The sequence below is a fragment of the Dermacentor silvarum genome, chromosome 11 (assembly GCF_013339745.2).
Source record: "Dermacentor silvarum isolate Dsil-2018 chromosome 11, BIME_Dsil_1.4, whole genome shotgun sequence".
Lineage (NCBI taxonomy): Eukaryota > Metazoa > Arthropoda > Arachnida > Ixodida > Ixodidae > Dermacentor > Dermacentor silvarum.
The window spans coordinates 76,630,779-76,649,468 of NC_051164.1; the positions used below are offsets into that span (position 1 = coordinate 76,630,779).

Below are 18,690 nucleotides of genomic sequence, written 5' to 3' on the forward strand. Positions count from 1 at the left end.
CATCTCTAAATAACCATGTAAACACATGAAAGAAGGTCTTGTACAGCCAGTACTGGTGTTTTAGTTAAGTAATGTGGGCCCTCGCAAGGCTTAAAGGGATGCTAAAGAAGAACAGTAAGTTGAGCTGCATTTGTAAATTATGGTTCTACAATGGCAAATCAGCCACTCTTACCTCGAGTAGTTTTGGTAGGCCAGGAAGGGTTGTGAAAATGGAAGACAGTTGGTGACACTGCGCTGAATTTCCCTGCATCAGATTGCCATGATGTCATTGATTCTACTTTATCATTGCTAAAAGAATTTACTACATGGCAATCTAAAGAATTGAACCAGGACGAATTTTTCAACTGCGAAGCGTTCTGAGAAACCCGTATTGGTTTTCTTTGTAGCTTCGTGCTACATTCGAGTGGATGACAACTTTTGCCTTTAAGAATTGGATTCAACATAGCAAAATAGGAAAGCTTTTGTCATACTAAAATTGCCCAGATATGCAAAAATGCTTTAAAATTGGCCACATCATGCTGTCATATTGGTGCGTAGGTTTCAATGCAAAGTTCAAGAAGGGAAGTTCGGCAGTCATTTTAATGCGAATAGCATTCTTTGCCTACTTCAGCCATTTTTAACCAATCTATCCATCTATCTAGCCTCTTGCGCTGATCCCTAGTGGCTCAAGCCATTAGGATGTGCTCCTGTGTCGTGGTCGTTTCATTGTCGTCATTCCAGCTTCATGATATCTTAGTCTTGTCATGCCATCATCCTCATGCCTTCTATCTCGTGATAAAAGGATAGAAGCCACTGGTATGGGCTTGTGGTTGTGATGTCTTCATGGTCGTTGCTTTGCTGTCATTCTAGCTTTGTCATCCGACACTCGTCATGCTGTCATTTTCGGCAGCAACACTATTATGCCACTGCCGAAAATTTACACCAGCAGCGAAGTAGAATACACTTGGTTACTGCAATATTAGTTGTTCTTGTCTGTTTGAGCTTTGCACCACCAGGCGGCAGCACCATACAGGACGCTAACCTTTATGGTTCTGCCACAACGCCCCAACGTCCGGTCCGCCCGCGTTTGCCCGATTACCGGACAAGCTAAACCTCTCTATTGAGTCATCATGCATTTGTTGTCACACCACCATAGTGATGCCATCGTGTTCGTTCAATGGTTGTCATTTCAGTTTTGTGGTCTGACTCTCGTCATGCTGTCGTCACGCCTTCTACACCGACCCAGCATTCCAAGTTGTCAATAGCTTGGGCCACTAGGTATGCATTAGGTGTCGTGATGCTGTCATGGTAGTTGCATCGTCGTCATTCCAACTTTGTCATCCGACTTTCGTCATGCCACAGTTGTCATCGTCATCACTCTGTCATCGTTTTATCATTGTCATCATTTCAGTAATGTCATCCCATTGTCGTCATGCAGTCGTCATACTGCTTACCTTGTTCTATGGACGTCAGTCTTTCTTCGTCGTTGTGTTATCATGCTGTCATTATTCAATCTTGATTATGCCACTCGTGTCATGCCATCATAGTCGGACAGTCGCTATCATGCCTCCATTGTCAGGCCGTTGTCGTAATCCTGTTGTGGTCGTGCCATCATTGTCACTCCAGTTACGTCATCCGACTCTTGTCATGCTGTCATCGTCTCACCAATTGTCACGTCATTGTCATCAAACACTTGTCGTCACTCCATTGTCCTCACGCTGTTGTCATGATATCGTCGTTGCATTGCCATTTAACCATTGTCATCACTTTAGTATCATCCCATTGTCATCATACCACCTTTGTTGATACATTGACGTCATTCCTTGTTCATTTTATCGTAATCATGCTGTCGCCATTCAGTTGTGAATATGGCACCATTGTCGTCATTGCGTCGTCGTCATGCCGGGTTCGTTGTGCCATCGTCATCAATCCCACTTCTTCATCCGGTTGTTGTCATATCATCGTCGTTATGCCATCGTCGTCATATAGTAATCATCTTATTCTGATCATGTCGTCACATCGTCGTTATACCATCATAATTTTAATAACGACATTTTATTGTTGTCATGCTGTCGTTGTTATATGCCTTTGTTTGATCGATGTCATTCCTTCGTAGTCATTCCATCGTCAGTGTGTCAGTGTCGTACAGTCATCGTGATCCTCTCCACGCTCATGGGCCATCTTTGTAAGCGAGTGCCACAGCAAAGTGGGATGATATCGCAGTATGTGGCATATAGCTGTAGCAACGAAAGTCTCATAATTACCACTATGCATGTTAAATAAATGTGACTTCAGGAATGTGATCTGTTGCTACACTGCTTGATTGCCATTCGCATTACCATTGACAGTCATCATAACATGAGTTCTGCCATAATTTCTTGCCAGTAATAATGAACCTTAAATACCGTATTTACACGATTGTAGGTCGACCCATTTTTTCAAATTTGGCAATCCAATGTTGGGGGGTCGACTTAGAATCGAAACCGAACCGTGTACCGCTAGTAACGGCAAGAGAAACGAGAAATCAGGGGTGCTACGGCGTGGTTACAACTTTGCACCTACGTTTTTATGGTTACGGTAGAAGCGTAGCGTAATAATTTACTGTATTGCATTCATTTTGATTGCGCGCACCACGAGCGCACGGCTCTTGTGGGAGCATCGATCATGGAAGAGCCGCCATTCAGGGGGTATTGGTAGCTGGCGGAAGAGCCGCCGTTAGAGGGGTATTGGTAGTTGGCGGAAGAGCTTTTCTTTGAGATACGATTGTTTTCGACGGCCGCGCGCATCTGTCACTTCTGCTGTTGTGCTGAATCGTCGCGCCTGTCATGAGTGCGAAGAACTTTCGGCGCTTGTTCTCAGCAGCGTTCAAATGGGCTGCTATCCTCCATGTTGAGGAAACTAACAACTGCGCAGCGGGACGCAAGTCTGGAGTCAGTGAACGTGTGCTGCGGCAGTGGCGGCTTCAGCGCGAGAAAATTTGGCCTCTCTGGCTACTGTGTGCGGGTGGGTCCTCTCTGCGTGGGGGGCTGTACCACGCGATGTCGTGGTGCGGTCGTTCGCGAAGTGTGGACTCACTTTTGATGACGACGTGCTGTGGGACCGCAACAGCTATGACGGCAGCAGTACCAGTGAGGTCAACTCTAGTGACGATGAGTAGTCTTAGCAACCCCATCAATAAATTTCCCTTGTGTGAAATGCACTCGCGTGGTTTTTCTCCCCCCCCCCCCCCTTCGCCCCATTTTTTTTTTTTTGAGACATGCAATTTTGGGGGGGTCGACCTACATTCGAGTCGACTTACAATCGTGTAAATATGGTAATACTTCACCACTGCAAACTGATTTAGTAGTTTCATGATTAAGTATGTTCATTGCTTTATTTTATGTGGCTTAGTACTACAGTCAAACCTCAATATAACGAATCTCGATTTAACAAAATTCGAAATGTCACAGACTTTTTCATTTCCCGATCTTAGTTCCATTGAAAACCATGTCTTTTTTTCGAGATTTAAAGACGTAATCTCGTGACACGCTTTTGATTTAACTAAGTTTCTGGCCATTTCAAACATGTCCGTCGAGTCTGTATGGCTGGTAAATCTAGCAAAAAACTAAAAGTGTTGGCCGAGGCAAAAGTTATTTGCAAGCCTCCTTCCTATGAAAGATTGAGTGGCAGGTGGATTAACGTGTTTACATAAATTGAGCAGTTGCGCGTGTGGGTCGTGAGCGTGCGTGTCTGCGATTACAGTAGCACGGAGACGACCCCGTTGAAGACATTCGTATTGCGGCAACAGCGTGATGTCTACACCGGCCGTTCTACGTCAGCTTGCAGCATGGCAATTGCTGGTTTCTGCATTGGCAGTGGGCGAGTGCAAGTGAGAGAAACATGGATTGTGACGTCATCAGCGACTGCTGGTCAGGTCGTGCAGTCGTACATGCCTATGGCTATGCCATGGGGTGTATGTTACAACGACGATGACATTTGTACTCCGCCGAAAAAATGTTGAAACGCATTAACTTGGGCGATCGTGAAGTTGGTACAATGTCGCAGTTTCTACGTAGCGCAGACTGCTATGAGGGAAGTGCTGTGAAAAGTGGGCCGGTCCCGGAGATCGTACAGCCTAACAAGGCACCTCAAAGCGTGAACTGTCTCACGGAAAGAAGTGGCGCATGCGCCGAGTGTCTCAAAGAGCTGGCTGCCTTTGAAACGTGAGAAGTATGCGTGTGATTGTGGCCTAGTGGTCAGCACTGGGCTGCTGTGCTCCACGGCAGAGGTCGATTCCACCATCAGTCACACAGTATTTTATTTTTATTAAAGCGAGGTGAGACAGGAACCTATGTACCTACTGCAAAGTGCCAATAATGAGGCAAAGAATGCTTCACATTAAAACGCCGTCAAAGTGCGCGTGCTGGGACGCGATATGCTGATAACACTGCTGTGTCATTTGTCGCGTTGGTAAACAACTTGCAGAGGCCGCGGGCCGCATGGCAGCTCGGAGTGCTCGGAGAAACGCGGGAGCTGACTGTTCCTTCAGTGCAAGGGGAGCGGGGAGGGTGGTGAATGCGCGGTAATGTGATCAAGCTGGAGGGCAGGAGACGCATGCCTACTTACCTCCTCCCCCTAGCGTGTGCATCTCCTCTTCTACCCTTGCCGTGGCTGAGCTTGGCTTTCCATACCTGGGTTACGCGCTGTATCTTGGAAGTAATCGGCAGCAGTGCAAAGGTCGAGCCGAGATGGTTGGTGCCTTGATGCGTATTGTGTTCCCGCACATCTAGTGTTGGTGGTCAGGTAATCTCAAGTTTCCGAGACACGAAGCGGGTTCCTGCTGTGACGGCGAGTGTTCATGGTTGTAGACTCGGATCTGTTCATGTTTGCTTGAGCGTGCATGTCAGCGATAAAACTATGAACCTATCTTCCTGTCTTTTTGAAATCACCTTCAATGCTCCGCCTTTCTGGCGAAACTGCGCCATTTTCTTTTCCTTAGTACAAATATCCGTATCTTTTTACACTTTGGTTTTTAATTGTGTGCGCCATTGTAAAACAGCTGTGAACACTAAAGGCTGTTTCACATGGTGCGATTTTGCACTGCGATTTTCGCAGCTGCGATTTTCGCAGATGCGAAATTCGCAACGGCCATTTCACATGGTGCGATGTCAACAATGCGATTATGCGACGCCCAGGGTTGCTTGCTGCCAGATTTTGACGAACACGCCGCATAAATTCGTTTAATGTAATGAAAAAGACGTGCGCGTTATAATATAATTGACCTCTCTTTATTAGGACCAAATAATACGTGCGTTTTGTAATTTAAAAGCGCTTCAAAGTTTAGTTTGTTTTGGAGTGCGCAACAGCGGTTTGTGAAGTTCAATACGAGGAGAAATGGCGGACGTAAACAGCTGTTCGCAGGTGGTCGTTCAGCGTTGTGTGCTGTCTCTGTGTGTGTTTTATGCCTGTGTCGTTCTACCTGCGGTTAAACAAATTACAAGAGGACCTATCAACAAGCCCTTATAGCTGTTGTCATCGCATATGCAGTATTCGGGATTCGGCGGAGTCGTCATGTCAACGCAGAGACCCTCGCGCTACCCGTGATTAACGTCAGCTTCTGAAAAACGGATGTGTGTGTATTGCTCGTGATTGCGCATTAGTGGTTCCTGCTCCTAGCAATATTCTTGCACCAAACTTAGCAGCAAGCACCAACCCAAAAGCTCACGTCTGCCCCTGAACAAAGCCGCAAATGATCTGTGTGTAATTACTGAACGTGCAATGGAATTTGTGTTGTGAACGTTTATCTTAGCGCCAGCCTGGCTCGTCCGTCTCGGCGCCTGTGCTGTAATTATTCATACAAGTGCTCTCTGAATATTTCGAAAGGCGTAAAAGCCGACACCACATTTTTTTTAGGAGCTGCAGTCACTTGTGTACGTAGTATCGTATCATTCTGGCAGACATGGGCGTCGTCTATTTTCTCGTCCTGTTTCTTGCGCTGTTAGTGTGCTGTGAATCTGTATCAAGAAGCTTAAGTTAATATGCTGCAGTACGTAGCGCAGCCGCGTAGCCACACGGCTAACATTAAAATACCTTGTTAGGAGTACGTTTGTTTGTTTAATAACAAAATCGAACGCTAAAATTTTGTATTCATGGTGGCAAGTGTAAGGTAAGAAGCTATCGAAACTATCCGCTAATGGCATGCGTGTGCTTCTACCTGCTTCAGCACGTTATCCTTAAAGTGAGGCTGAATACCCCTGATAACCAAAAACATATGCAACTGGAGCAGGTGCTATGATTCCTCTCCTGGAAATGAAAGCCAGCATCCCAGTCTGTTAAGCTAGTCATGTACTTAACCTATATTAGACCAATGTTAGAGTATGCTAACTGGAGCCATTTAAAACTGGGTTATTTCACCAAAATAAGAAAGTGCAAGGAAAGTTTCAAGGTACAGTCTAATCTGGTATTCCCGAACCTATTGTATTAGCAAAACTTTATGCCTCCCTGAATTGCCTGCATTAACCCAATGCTGAAAACAGGGGAAGCTGATTCCCTTTCTTGCTGTTGAAAAGCTGCTAGAATCTCAATAACAGACCACTTATGTTCTGAGAGAAAGTGAGGGGCACTGACAATATCTCTAATCTTTTGTATGAGCCTTCACCTTGAACGAAAATGGAATAAAAATATTTACCTTTGCAAGCCTCAGAATCCAAACATTCCCAAATTTTGAGGAGCCACATTAAATTTTTGAGATACAGACAATAAAAAGGGTGCCTAAGTACAAGTGCACACTGAACACACTTGAGTGGTTGAGTGGCCAGCTGCGAATGCAAAAGCGTCCATAGCTGCTACCTCGAGGTAACTGCTAGGTTGCACGTGTGTTTCTCCTATAGCCCATGTACCTGGCAAGGGGAATGGTTATACGTAGTCCTGGGCTTTTTCTTTTTTTTTTTCAATAGGTGGTGGCTAGCTGATTCCATCTGTTTATGTATTTATCATTTGTGTGCATCTTATGTGCATGTGTTTGTGTCATGTTCTGATTGTTATACGTGCAGTGATGCAAGCATCTTTTTTTTAATATATTGCACTACAGTCATTTATTAAACTTTGTGTTGAAATGTACAAAATGTGGCCACCCAGTAATGGTTAGGACAGACAGCAGGATTGGCAAAAAATATGATGCAGATCCAATGCACTTGCTTGAATCGACATGAGGCGAAGCTTTCACGCAACGGTCAGTTGAACTCTAGAAAACTAACTGCAGTGTTTACAGTTGTCCTTATTTCACCCGATGCAACACGTACTCATAGACAATGTTTGCTTATTCACCGCACAGGTCACATAATGTAATGTATACATAGCACGGTGAACTCACTCAAACGTCGGCTCACTAAGACTTCGAACTAACCGTGAGTCTGAGTTCGTTTCAGCCTGACTGAGTAGAATTTTGGTGAATACGAGTAAGAGCAAGCTCAGTTGAGTAAACTTTTAGTGAATATTGTCATGTGGTAGTCGGGGAAAGCTGATCCAAGTATAATTTTAGTGAATATGAGTCAAAGCAAGCTCGGCAAGTAGATTTTTGGTGAATATGACTCAGTGCAAGCTCACCTGAGTAGAATTTTGATGAATATAAGTCGGAGCAAGCTTGGCTAAGTAGATATTTGGTGAATATGACTCGGTGCAAGCTTGCCTGAGTAGAATCTTTGTGAATATTAGTCAGATCAAGCTCGGCCAAGTACAATTTTGGTGAATATGAGTCAGAGCAAGCTCGGATAAGTAGAATTTTGGTGAATATGACTGAGCAAGCTCGATTGAGTAATGATGGGATATGGTTATACGAGTTTATGCAGTAATACATGTAAGTGCAGACTCATTAGCAACATTGCCTCCATCTTGATGGGCTATACCTACGCCTCGTGATGAGTCTGCACACTTTATGAGCTGTGGACATGCAAGACCCACCCACACTTGAAAAGATACTATCATTCATACGAAGGAATGCAACCGGCTGACTTCACTGCACAATTTTGATCTGCTTTTGTTTAATGAGTTATCTACTGCTTATAAAAACAAGGTGTTCGCCTGCTTTTCGCATTATTGCATGTGTTTTACAGGAAGTAGAGACAGAGAAGCAAGAAAAGGCAAGGATGTTTATGGCTATGTAGTTTCTTAGAGTACTGCAATATGTTACAACCAGCATAAACAAAAGTAATTCGATGCACTGAAGTAAGCGAAATGTGCAATTACCTTTTAATGTGAGGGTTAATACAGATGCAGTAAGGATACAAAGTCTGCAACACACTGAAGGTTTATTGGTTTTTTTATTCAGGAGAAAAATGATGCATCAGAAAAATGAGAAAAAAACTGTTTAAGTATTGCTTCGAAAATAAATTGGCAATACTGCTTATTCCCAGTCAAAGCGTGAAATATGCTATTGTAGAACATTCATTACGATATCCAGTTTGCACGTTCGCTTTGCGTCTCGCAGCGGAAGTAACAGAACCTTGAAATGAGATAATTCATTGGGGAAAATGCGCATGAAAGCCCTAACCAACCGACTGCAACTAAATGGTCGCGCGTATAGCGTGACCTATTGACCACAGCATTTGTCCGTAGTTGCATATTCTTTAAATTGTTCCGTCCGTAAAAGCATACGGCGATAAAACTGTGGCGTTTTCGTATATCGCGAGTTGTCTCCAGAACCAGAAAATTGGGACGACATCCGAAGGCCATGCCTTCCCGTGAGGGACACCTCGTAGTATTTACACACTCGCAGCGCGTGTGAATAACGGAAAATCACGCAAAAGTACGTACTATCAGCACCCGAAGCCAACCTAAAAAACAGCGTCGCCAGATTAGCAACGTAGCGTGTCAACAAACTCGTAGAAATCACAGAACCGAATCTGACCTACGAGTTTTTATCTGCACTGTTCGCGTGTCGGTGCTGATGTTACGTACCGATTGCGTAATCCAAGGCTCCACTCAATTAGTTGCACTGTTCGAGGCTCGTTGATCCAATATTTATAGACAAAAAAGTATCTATAAACGTTGCGTTGAGCGACCGCCGCCATTTTCCAAAACAGACTGCGAAATACCTCTCGGCGCAATTTCGACGGAAAAATCGCAGCGATTGCTGCGACGTTGCGACGCTGCGACCAACCGGTTGGTCGCAGCCGAAAATCGCAGAAACTGCCCTGCGACTGCGATTTTCGTCGCATGCGACGGAAATCGCACTTCCGGTGCGATAATCGCAGTGCAAAATCGCACCATGTGAAACGGCCTTAAGTGTGGTCAGGCATGTAGCCCAAGATTTATGGCGCTGCTCAACACAAAACATGCAAATCTTGGATGCCATGAGCTACCCCGAAGCATTACTCTCGGCCCGATCGGCACTGCACATGCTGGCGCTCATAACCGCACTATTATGGCCTGACCTTCTTGCAATTTGTTTATAAGTTCTTACTGACAAGATACCATCCAGCAGGAAAGTTCTGGGAATTCGTGAAATTTTCACTGTTGAAAATTTAAAACCTCGAATTAACAAAATAAGTTTTCCGCTGCAAGTAGAACTTCGTTATATCAAGGTTTGACTGCTCTTTAATGCCCTTGCTACACTTTCATGTGCTTTCATGACAGATTATGAAAGTCGAACATTAACTTTGAAAATAGCAGCGCACTAAGTTCACATGCAAATCATAAGAAAACTCTGCCCTTGTGGTAATCTGTAGCACAAACTGATTTGGTTTGCATGTAGCTGACAAGGTGGCGTCTTCTTTTCAGGAACGCCAAAGCGGCCACGAGTTTCTTCATCTGTTGGTAGACGAGGTGAGTTGATGCCCCCCGAGTCTGTAGATGAAGTCTGGTAATCTTTATACCGTCGAGATTAATTAGGTTAAAAGTGACACGCATGATTACTACAATTATTTGAAGTTGTTGCATTTGGCAATGAGAATGCACCAAGAATCTCTTGACTCCCCTTGCTGGCTCAGTTGTGGGTTATTCTAGTATGGAGTATTCTAGGCTCTGATTTCCGGTTGAGGTAGCTGAATTCCAGTAAGAATGAAAGGCAAAATGCTTATGTACTTAAATTTAGGAGCACGGTAAAGTACCTGAAGTGGTAAAACAATCAGTATTCGTGCAGTGCAATGTACTGTCAGTGATTGAAATGTGCTTGCTTCAGAGTCTGTGTGGCATCTCTCTGTGGCCTGTTATTGGCCACATGGGCAGGCATTAAGTTCAGTTAATTGTTGTGTCTTCGAAGAAATGAACATTCCAAAGCATTTATGTGCTTTGCTGGCAGTTGTGCAGGTTTAGCGTAGTATTTTAACCATTTGCTTGAATGCCCACAAGAAATTATGCTACATGCACGTCCTGGGAGAGGCATTTATTATATTGTTCCTCAGCACTAGTTCACAGGCAGTGCTAAATGTAGTGGCGTTATGCACATGACTGAAATCGAAGCATTCTACCTTCTTGCGTATATGGTGCCTTTTGTTAGGCCTACCTGGGTTTTATTAAGACAACTTTGCAAAAATGCTGAGTAATCACAAATACAATCATTGTAGAGGTGAGGTGAGACTAAATGAAATGCAATTTTGCCATTTACTAATTGCCATAACTATTATTGAGATCAAATATGTGGTCCTCGCTTGGTATGTCTGTCAGCTTTTCATCAAAAACGTGACTGAGCGAAATAATTACTCTTATCTCTGAGTGAGATTCGAATTTGCTGCTTCCTCTTTGCCTCCAATTCACTGCAGTAGTTCCATTGAAGATGGAATAGCGGGCTCATGTTTTGCAGAGCCGCTGAGCTCTTCATTCACAAGTTAGCTTCTGACTCGAAAATGTTCGTCTGTGCCATGGATGGATGAATGGATATTATGAGAATCCATTTTGAAATGGGTGGTTCTTATATTTACTTTCCTTGTGCAGTTATTGGCCCTTAGTACCTCAGTTTGTGTTAAAATACTGTTGAACCCGATGAAAGTTTATTTCTATTTAAGTCTATTCTTTATCTTCCCTGGCTTTGTGCTACCAATATCTCAAATTCCTTTTACTGTTCTTCCTCGCAGATTCACTTTCCTTACCTCTATTATCTTCAAAGCACAAGACAGGGTTACTGTTTCCTAGACCTCTGGATGGATACTGTGGCAGGCTTAGAAAATAGGCCTTACAGTGTTTGCACTATTTCTACACACTAGAATCCTTTATGCATACACTGTAGCGTGCAGTATCGTGAAATAAATAATGTTGGCAAATCTTTCTCCTAAAACTGCATGTTCCTCAGACATCCTGATCTGACTTAGAGCAGTAGTGCAGCGGCCTTTGATCTATCGTAAATCATTCCCACGACAGGAGTTGACAAATATGCCTGAACTTCAGTAACTCTTGGCGGACACTGGGAGCAGTGCCTGGTTACAAAATTTTAGCTTTGTGCTTTCCTCTGCTTTGACTGGCGTAGTGTTGAGTAGAGAAATGTTTAACACGTTCGCTGTTTAACACGTTGACGGGTGGGCCATGGCAGTTGCTACGGTCACATCTTTGGGTCACGGTCACATCTATGCTAGAAATCAGCACAGAGAAAAAATTCTTTTTGCTTTCTGATCTGAGGCGTCGTGGCGCCATCTTTCTACACCTTGAAGTTTCAAAGGAGCACAACCCCTTAGTGACTCACTGGTGGGTCATTACTCACAGGAAAAGAAACTTCAAAAAGAACTGCTGCAGTGAACGTGACATACAGGAGCAAGTTTGCCTTAATCTAGTGATTCATGCGGTGATGCACCATTGGTGACTGCACTTATGGAAGCCACTTCGCACAGTCTGCTTACACATTGTTTTGTTATTTTTGAAAAATTTTTTGCTTGTCTGCAGAGATTTCTGAGCACGCTGATCAGCACCTCATGAAGTACTTCTTCCGGAACGCCAGATTCTTTCTGGTGAAAAGCAACAACCACGAGAATGTTGTGCTCTCAAAGGCCAAGGTGAGTCGCTCACTGGGAGAATCGTGGATTGTATGGCCATTTATATTATGAGCTCGCAAGCTTAAAGCATATAAGGCATTATGTTAGAAACATCCATTTTGATTTACGATAAACCATACCAACTATTGGTTTTAACAGGTTTCAACAGCGGGAGCTGTTATTTTTTCTGATAGGTTCTCCTGAATGGACTGGATGGCTTTGTGCTTCCCAGTTAGGTGTGATGGAATGTTTTGTGGGGGTCAGTGTTAAGTGACAGGAATTGTCTTGTTCAGCTTTCTCTTTGCCTGAAAATGGGAATTCACCGCATTTGTGACAGGATGCTACACGGTTATCCTGTCTTCTTTGTTGAGTGCTTGTCATGCATTGTTCTGTTGTTAGGGCTTTCAGGCACACCTGGCTCATAGCGCCATGAAAGACCATATGTCGTCATCATTCTATGATGTACATGTCGTCTGGCGCCATTTGCAAACTATGGTAAACCTAATTAGCTTGAACAACCAACAAAAATAGCCCTCTAACTGTAGGTTGCCAACATAAACGAATTTCTCTCATGCTCGCTCACGAAGTATGTTTTGTGCTTGGGGATCACTCGTACTCAGACTTGCCAAAATTTATCTCAGCCAGGCTCACTCAGACGAAGACTCAAAATTCTACTCAGCTGGGCTTACTTTGTCTCACTAAATTCTAATGCAGTGTCTCGTAATTTAAATTGCTAATGAAAATAATGATGGCGCAAATTGCAAATGAAAATAATGATGGCACAAATTATGCTAGAGAAAAAGAAGGCACACAAGAACACCCAGACATTTGTGTTCCGATTATGTAGTTATGTAGTCGGTTCTTTCTCCTTTTGGATAGTAATGATTTACCTCATTCAAATTTCTTGAATAGCCAGATGTTTTCTAAACGTACTATTGAACTTCTATAACTGAAGTATTTTCTTTGGTGTTCTATTTAAAGTAAAATAAAGCGCCGGCTCTATGCTGTCCAGAACAAAACTTTAAACCTTGTGGCACACACCTTTCTCTTTTTAGGGGGTGTGGTCAACACCACCTCAAAATGAAGCTAAGCTGAACCAGGCCTTCAGGGTAAGTTTTGTCAATCATATACAAAGATACCAGTGTTAAAGGGAATGCTTAACCAGTATTAAGCCAATATAACTGGAACATTTCCTTGCCATTATCGGAAAGATGTGGCTATTGTAATCAGCTTGACTTACGTTTATACTTAAAATTACAAAATTAGTCTGTGGATCTTTATGCCATTTGTCGGTAATAATCAGCGGCAGAATACAAACTGAGCATTCAAATAGTGGACTATGCTGTGCGTCCTAGATGCCCAGTTATCCAGTGGTAAAAATTAAATTGTCACCTGTTGCATTGCAGGAGTGCAAAAATGTCATTCTGATCTACTCGGTTAAGGAAAGTGGCAAGTTCCAAGGTGAGTGCTTTTTCAACTCCAATTTGCTGGTCATTGCTGTTGTTATAGCATAATTTGGAGGTAAATGTCTAGGAAACGTGTAGCTTTGTACAGTTGTCATTCAAGGTGCAGGTGTCGTTCAGGTAGGCTGAAGCGGTAGTCTGTGCACCACTGAAGCATTTGGTGCATACCGATATTCTGGGGCATTAGCCTGATGTTTGGCTGTTGCTGTTTGACAAATAGTCAAACCTGGATATAATGAGCTTCAGTGTAATGTAATCCTTGATTTAACAAATCGTTTTGCTTTTCATTGAAGGCCGTGTAATTTTAGCCTCAATAAAAGCCAGTTTGTCTACCCACGATTTCAATGTAACTAACTGTTACCACTGTGGTGGCTCAGTCAGCTAAGGCGTTGTGCTGCTGAGCACGAGATCGCGGGATCGAATCCCGGCCGCGGCAGTCGCATTTCGATGGAGGCGAAATGCAAAAACGCCCATGTGCTTGCGTTGTAGTGCACGTTAAAGAACCCCAGGTGGTCAAAATTCATCCAGAGCCCTCCACTACGGCGTGCCTCATAATCAGAACTAGTTTTGGCACGTAAAATTTCAGAAAGAAGAAAGAAGAATGCTGTGAAAGAATATGGTACAGGTTCTATTGAATCGAAAATACACGTGTGGCCTTACTTAAATGGTTTAATTATGTGTCATGGTTTGCGGATGCACCACACTTAGCAGAAAAAAAAAAAAAAAAAAACATTGTCAGCAGAAATGTTGCAGCTAGCGACTTGGATCATAACTATTGTGGCAGTTTAGTCGCTACATTGTTGCGCTGTGGAGACCGAGGTTGCGTGTTTAAACCTGGACTTTTTAGTGGGGCTGAAATGAAAATACGCTTGTCTAGTTAGAAAGAGCCCCAGATGGTCAAAATTAATCTGGAGTCACCCACTATGGCGTGATCATCTGTTGAATGTGCAATGTTGCTCCCCGCCTTCACTATTATCCAGGTTTTGCACGTTTAGCGTCGGAGTCGAACCACGACTGCCCTACAATCCAGTGGGTGCTGCCGCCCGGTCTGAGTGCCAGGGCTCTGGGCGGCGTCTTCCAAGTGGACTGGATCTGCAGGTGAGGAATTGCAGTGATTTTGTTATTGAATGTAATTATGGACTTGGCTTCATCACGATTGCACAATCGCAAGGAATTGTCCCACCTTAGGAGCCGGTTAGAAAATTGTTTCATGAAAAATAAAGTACAGAGAGGAAGAGTAATAAAACTACAAGAACACAAAAAAAAAATGTATACATGCTTAAAGCACTGTAATGGCAATATTCCAAGCAATTCGCCAAACACATCTTCGAAATATAGAAACAAACTTTTAATAACTTACAACGAACTTGCAAGAGAGCTGAACAACTCATTCTTTGTCGGTTATCTTTGAGCAGCACTAGTTCAGGAAGTGCAGCCGCTTCGAATAAACCCAAAGATATCTGCTGTGGCAGCAAGGCATGTGCCTGTGAGGCATGCTTCACTGCTGCAGTTATTGCTTAGTGAGCTGTTGCACATGAGCTGTTCAGCGAGCATCCGCAGTGTACAATGCCCAGCGGGGATATGAGCTCACTGCACTCTGGTGAGTGTTAAAGTTTGTCGAATACCCAATAAGTCTGCCAGACAACACTTCTAGGCGAAGTTTCCTCTACCCCAGTTAGAAAACTGGCAGTTGATCTGCTCAGGTAGCTGTGGCTATAAAGGCAGCCCAGGAATGTGCAGAGGCATTTGCCAGCAACACCATGGCAAGCACAAAAAACAGACCAAAAAAAGAAAAATAGATCAGTTTCACCGTTCTTGCTTCTTTGCTGCCTTATGCGTGTGTACTCATTGCTGCCTCTTTTCCTTACAGACGTGAGCTCCCTTTCACCAAGACTGCACATCTATACAACCCTTGGAATGATGGAAAGCAAGTCAAGATAGGTCGAGATGGACAGGTAATACAGGCAGAGAGGATCGTGTGACCGTATTTTTGTGGTTGCTGTGTGCAACAAAATGTACATGCAGAAACGATGTAGTGGCATGAGGCAGTGACGATCAGAAAACATTTATAAATCATTTATAAATATGTAATAAATAAATTATATAGTAAACCAATGAGGCAAAGGGAGGGGAAGGTACACACATGCACAAATGTGTATGAAGTACAGATGCAGACCAGTTATAACGCAACCGTTGATAGTGCAGAACTGACTACAACGCGGCCTTTTCCGACTCCCGTTTACCCTCCCATGGAACTCCACGTATACGCATACCGCTTACAGTGCAGCCGCGCAAGAAGAAATACTGGTTGTAATGTGACTTCCCCAAGAAAAGCCCGCCGACAAGCGTGGTAGCGAGCACACTTCTCAACGAGTTGTGCCCGCCAATGGGAGAGGAGAGCAACGAGAGTGATGCGGAGGAGGAGCATGAGATGCGAAGCAAACGAATAAACGAAGAAAAAAAAAGCAGCGGCAGCCTGACGCGAGCACGTTGCCTAGGCAACGGAGAAGCCTTTTGCTCGGCTGCTTATCAGCGGTGCGCTTTGCACTGAACGTGGCTTCAGTTTCTGTGCACCCTTCGTGATGCACGTCGTGCAGTGCATATATTGAGCGTGCGACACTGCCAGTTTAAGCAGTGTTCTGCATATTTAGTTTGGAGCTATGAGGCTTTATGTGCACTTGTGGGTTTCAGCCGTTCGTACCAGTGTGCGCACATGGAAACTTGATAGGCATTTGTAGTAGTTGCCGCGGCTGATCGCCCGATAAACTAAACTCTGCTTCGTATGTGTTGTTGTCAGTTCTGCCCATACGCGTGATCGCATGTGTAGTCTCTATGTAATCGTCTACGGGTACGAACATATCAAGGGCGAGCTTTCCGCGATGGCGTGCCACTCACCACCCCCGTCGGCTAGGCCTAAACAGCGCGCCTTGTCGGCGACCAAAGTTGTGGTTTGGTGCCGAGTCAACGAAATTCGTTGCAAGCGGGAGAAACCTCCTTGTTAACGAAAGTGAGAGCACGGGCAACACTCGAATGGCGGCAACTTGGTCTGCGGTCGCCACGTCAACACTGTGCATACATCTATCAGTCCGAGAAATCGGATGAGATGCTGTACTGGGCCTGAAATTTCGGTCGCCGTCATTAAAAAAATTTATTGTTACTACCTGCTTCATGCAAAGACCGCAGGTACTTGGACATAAACATTTACACATGCGTAAATTTAGACGGATGCAAAACTCGGATGCACGCTTCGATTCTCGGATATACGCGGCTGCTTGGTCTACATGTTTTGCATATGTGCAGGTTTTAACAATCGTTTTGGTTATAGTGCGGTACCACTTATAGTGCAGATATTCGCTACTCCAGCAACTTACGTTATAAGCAGACTACACTGTATATTTTGGCATGCAAAATAAATCTTCAGTTGTAAGTCAGCACTCTCTCTTTCTAGACCTATTAGTTAGCGCTGTTTTCGTTCTAAATACACGTGCTTGACTGCAAACCCTTTTGCAAGTTAGGTAGCCCAATTAGCCCCCATTACATTGACTTCTTTCCTTGATGCCTTGACATTTTGTATTGGCCTCCATGTTAATCTTCATTCAGTTGCCTTAAAAAAATTGGTGCTTCTGTGTGCAGAAAAGTCTGGCCGTGTTTTCTACTAGCTACTTGGCTGTTCCTCATTCAAATTTTTGCTTGGGACATCTAGCTTTGTGATGTGTTCAAGCCAAAGTGGTCTGAAATTCTAAGCTTAGCACTATGACCCTGGTGAAATGGTTAAGCAGTGTGTGCGTTACACATTACAAAAAACTCATTACACTTGAAGCACTACTTTTAAAATGTCCATCGGATCATCTGCATTGATTGATCTGTTAACTAGCACCTCTAGTGGAAGCAGTAACTTAGTGGCAGAGAATCAAAGGCACTAGGGAAGGTCGCAGTGTGCATGCAAAATGTTCCCAAGTCTTGCATCTTGAATTAGGTAATTCCAGAACATTGTTGCAAGCACCTGAAAATTCTGAAATTTTAGTGTCAAGATTATGCAAGCAATCGAGTGATAATTGTCCCATAAGCCAATAACACTTACCACTATCTTGCATCTTAAAAGGAAAAAATAAAGGGTTAGGGGGAGCAAGGGACAAAATTACAGAAAAAGTTATAAGTGCTCACCATGCTACGTCTTGTGTCCCAGTCATTTCTTGCACTTTTTCTTTGTTTCGAAACGAATGGGATCCCACTTGCTTGGCTTGTGGTACCTGCGCACATGCCTGCATGGCTTTTATAGCATTAGACTGTGCTGTATACACACTGTACCAGTGGGAAAAGGAACACATCGATATTCTATCAGTGATTCTTGCAGAGGTGTATTTCAGAATGTCGCTTGCTGTCGTCGGTTGCGTGCAATCCCACTAGTGGAGCCTGTTTTATTTCAGTGTAAGAACAAGAAAAGTCATTCGCTTTATATCTAAATCTGGCGTTCCCTTTCACATTGGTGCATCATGTTATGTGCTGCTGGCTTTCGCACAGAGCTAACTCTTGTTGCTTCGTTGTCTGGTCACACTTGCGACAGGAAATCGAACCTCGCGTGGCTGAAGAGCTCTGCCAGCTGTTTCCCGTCGACGAAAACATCAACCTTCGCAGTATCCTGCGCCGCCGGGGCCGCTCGTCGCGCAGGAGCCCCACTCACCGCCGCCGCACCCCATCACGTCGTTCTGCGTCCCCCTGCGGCCGTGGCCACCGTCATCGCCATGCTCGCACCAGCGGAAGGGATGAAGCTCGTTTGCATCTGGCGAGGTTAGACCTGACGCCGGGACGCTTGTTGCTGTGGCAGTGCTGGACTGTGCACCACCCGTGCCGCTGCGGGACTCTGGAGGGTGGCTGAGCATATTGCAAGGCTCCCCCCTCTTGTTTTGGATGAGGCAGCGTGTGCTGACGGAAGCGTTCGTGCATGGATGGCCGATGAATAGGCCATCTAAAAAAAAAAATTTAGAGTTCGCAAGTGACAATAGCCCTTTGACAGCAAGTGGCTGTTTACAAAGCCCGTCAAGTCTGGTCTGAACACCGACGATTTCAGCTGCGCACCTAGCTATCAATGTATCAGGCGGGAACTTTTGCGTTACAAAAGGGTGATAGGGGTAGTCTGAAAACGCTGTTTGTAATCCTTGCAGGAATGAAGGCCCAAGAGAGGAAATTCAATTGGGAACCTGTCATTCAGGGACTTGGTTATCGTAGGCTAGCAGTGCTGTATAAACTTGCGGAAAGGATGGATTTAGGCACGAAGAGTGAAAGGAGGCGTCTGTGACCTTCGTTGAGAATTA

General features: G+C 44.3%; 1 protein-coding gene across 1 annotated transcript in view; it reads left to right on the forward strand.

Annotated features, from left to right (window-relative positions):
* Positions 1 to 18,335, forward strand: part of LOC119433599 (mucin-5AC-like) — a 36,973-nt gene extending 18,638 nt beyond the window's left edge. Inside the window, 7 exon segments of the mRNA XM_049659399.1 lie at positions 9,736 to 9,780; positions 11,827 to 11,936; positions 12,971 to 13,024; positions 13,322 to 13,376; positions 14,359 to 14,476; positions 15,249 to 15,333; positions 17,943 to 18,335. Of these exon segments, the coding sequence (XP_049515356.1) occupies positions 9,736 to 9,780; positions 11,827 to 11,936; positions 12,971 to 13,024; positions 13,322 to 13,376; positions 14,359 to 14,476; positions 15,249 to 15,333; positions 17,943 to 18,254 (779 nt within the window). The 3' untranslated portion in view covers positions 18,255 to 18,335.
* Positions 18,336 to 18,690: the final 355 nt, after the last annotated feature.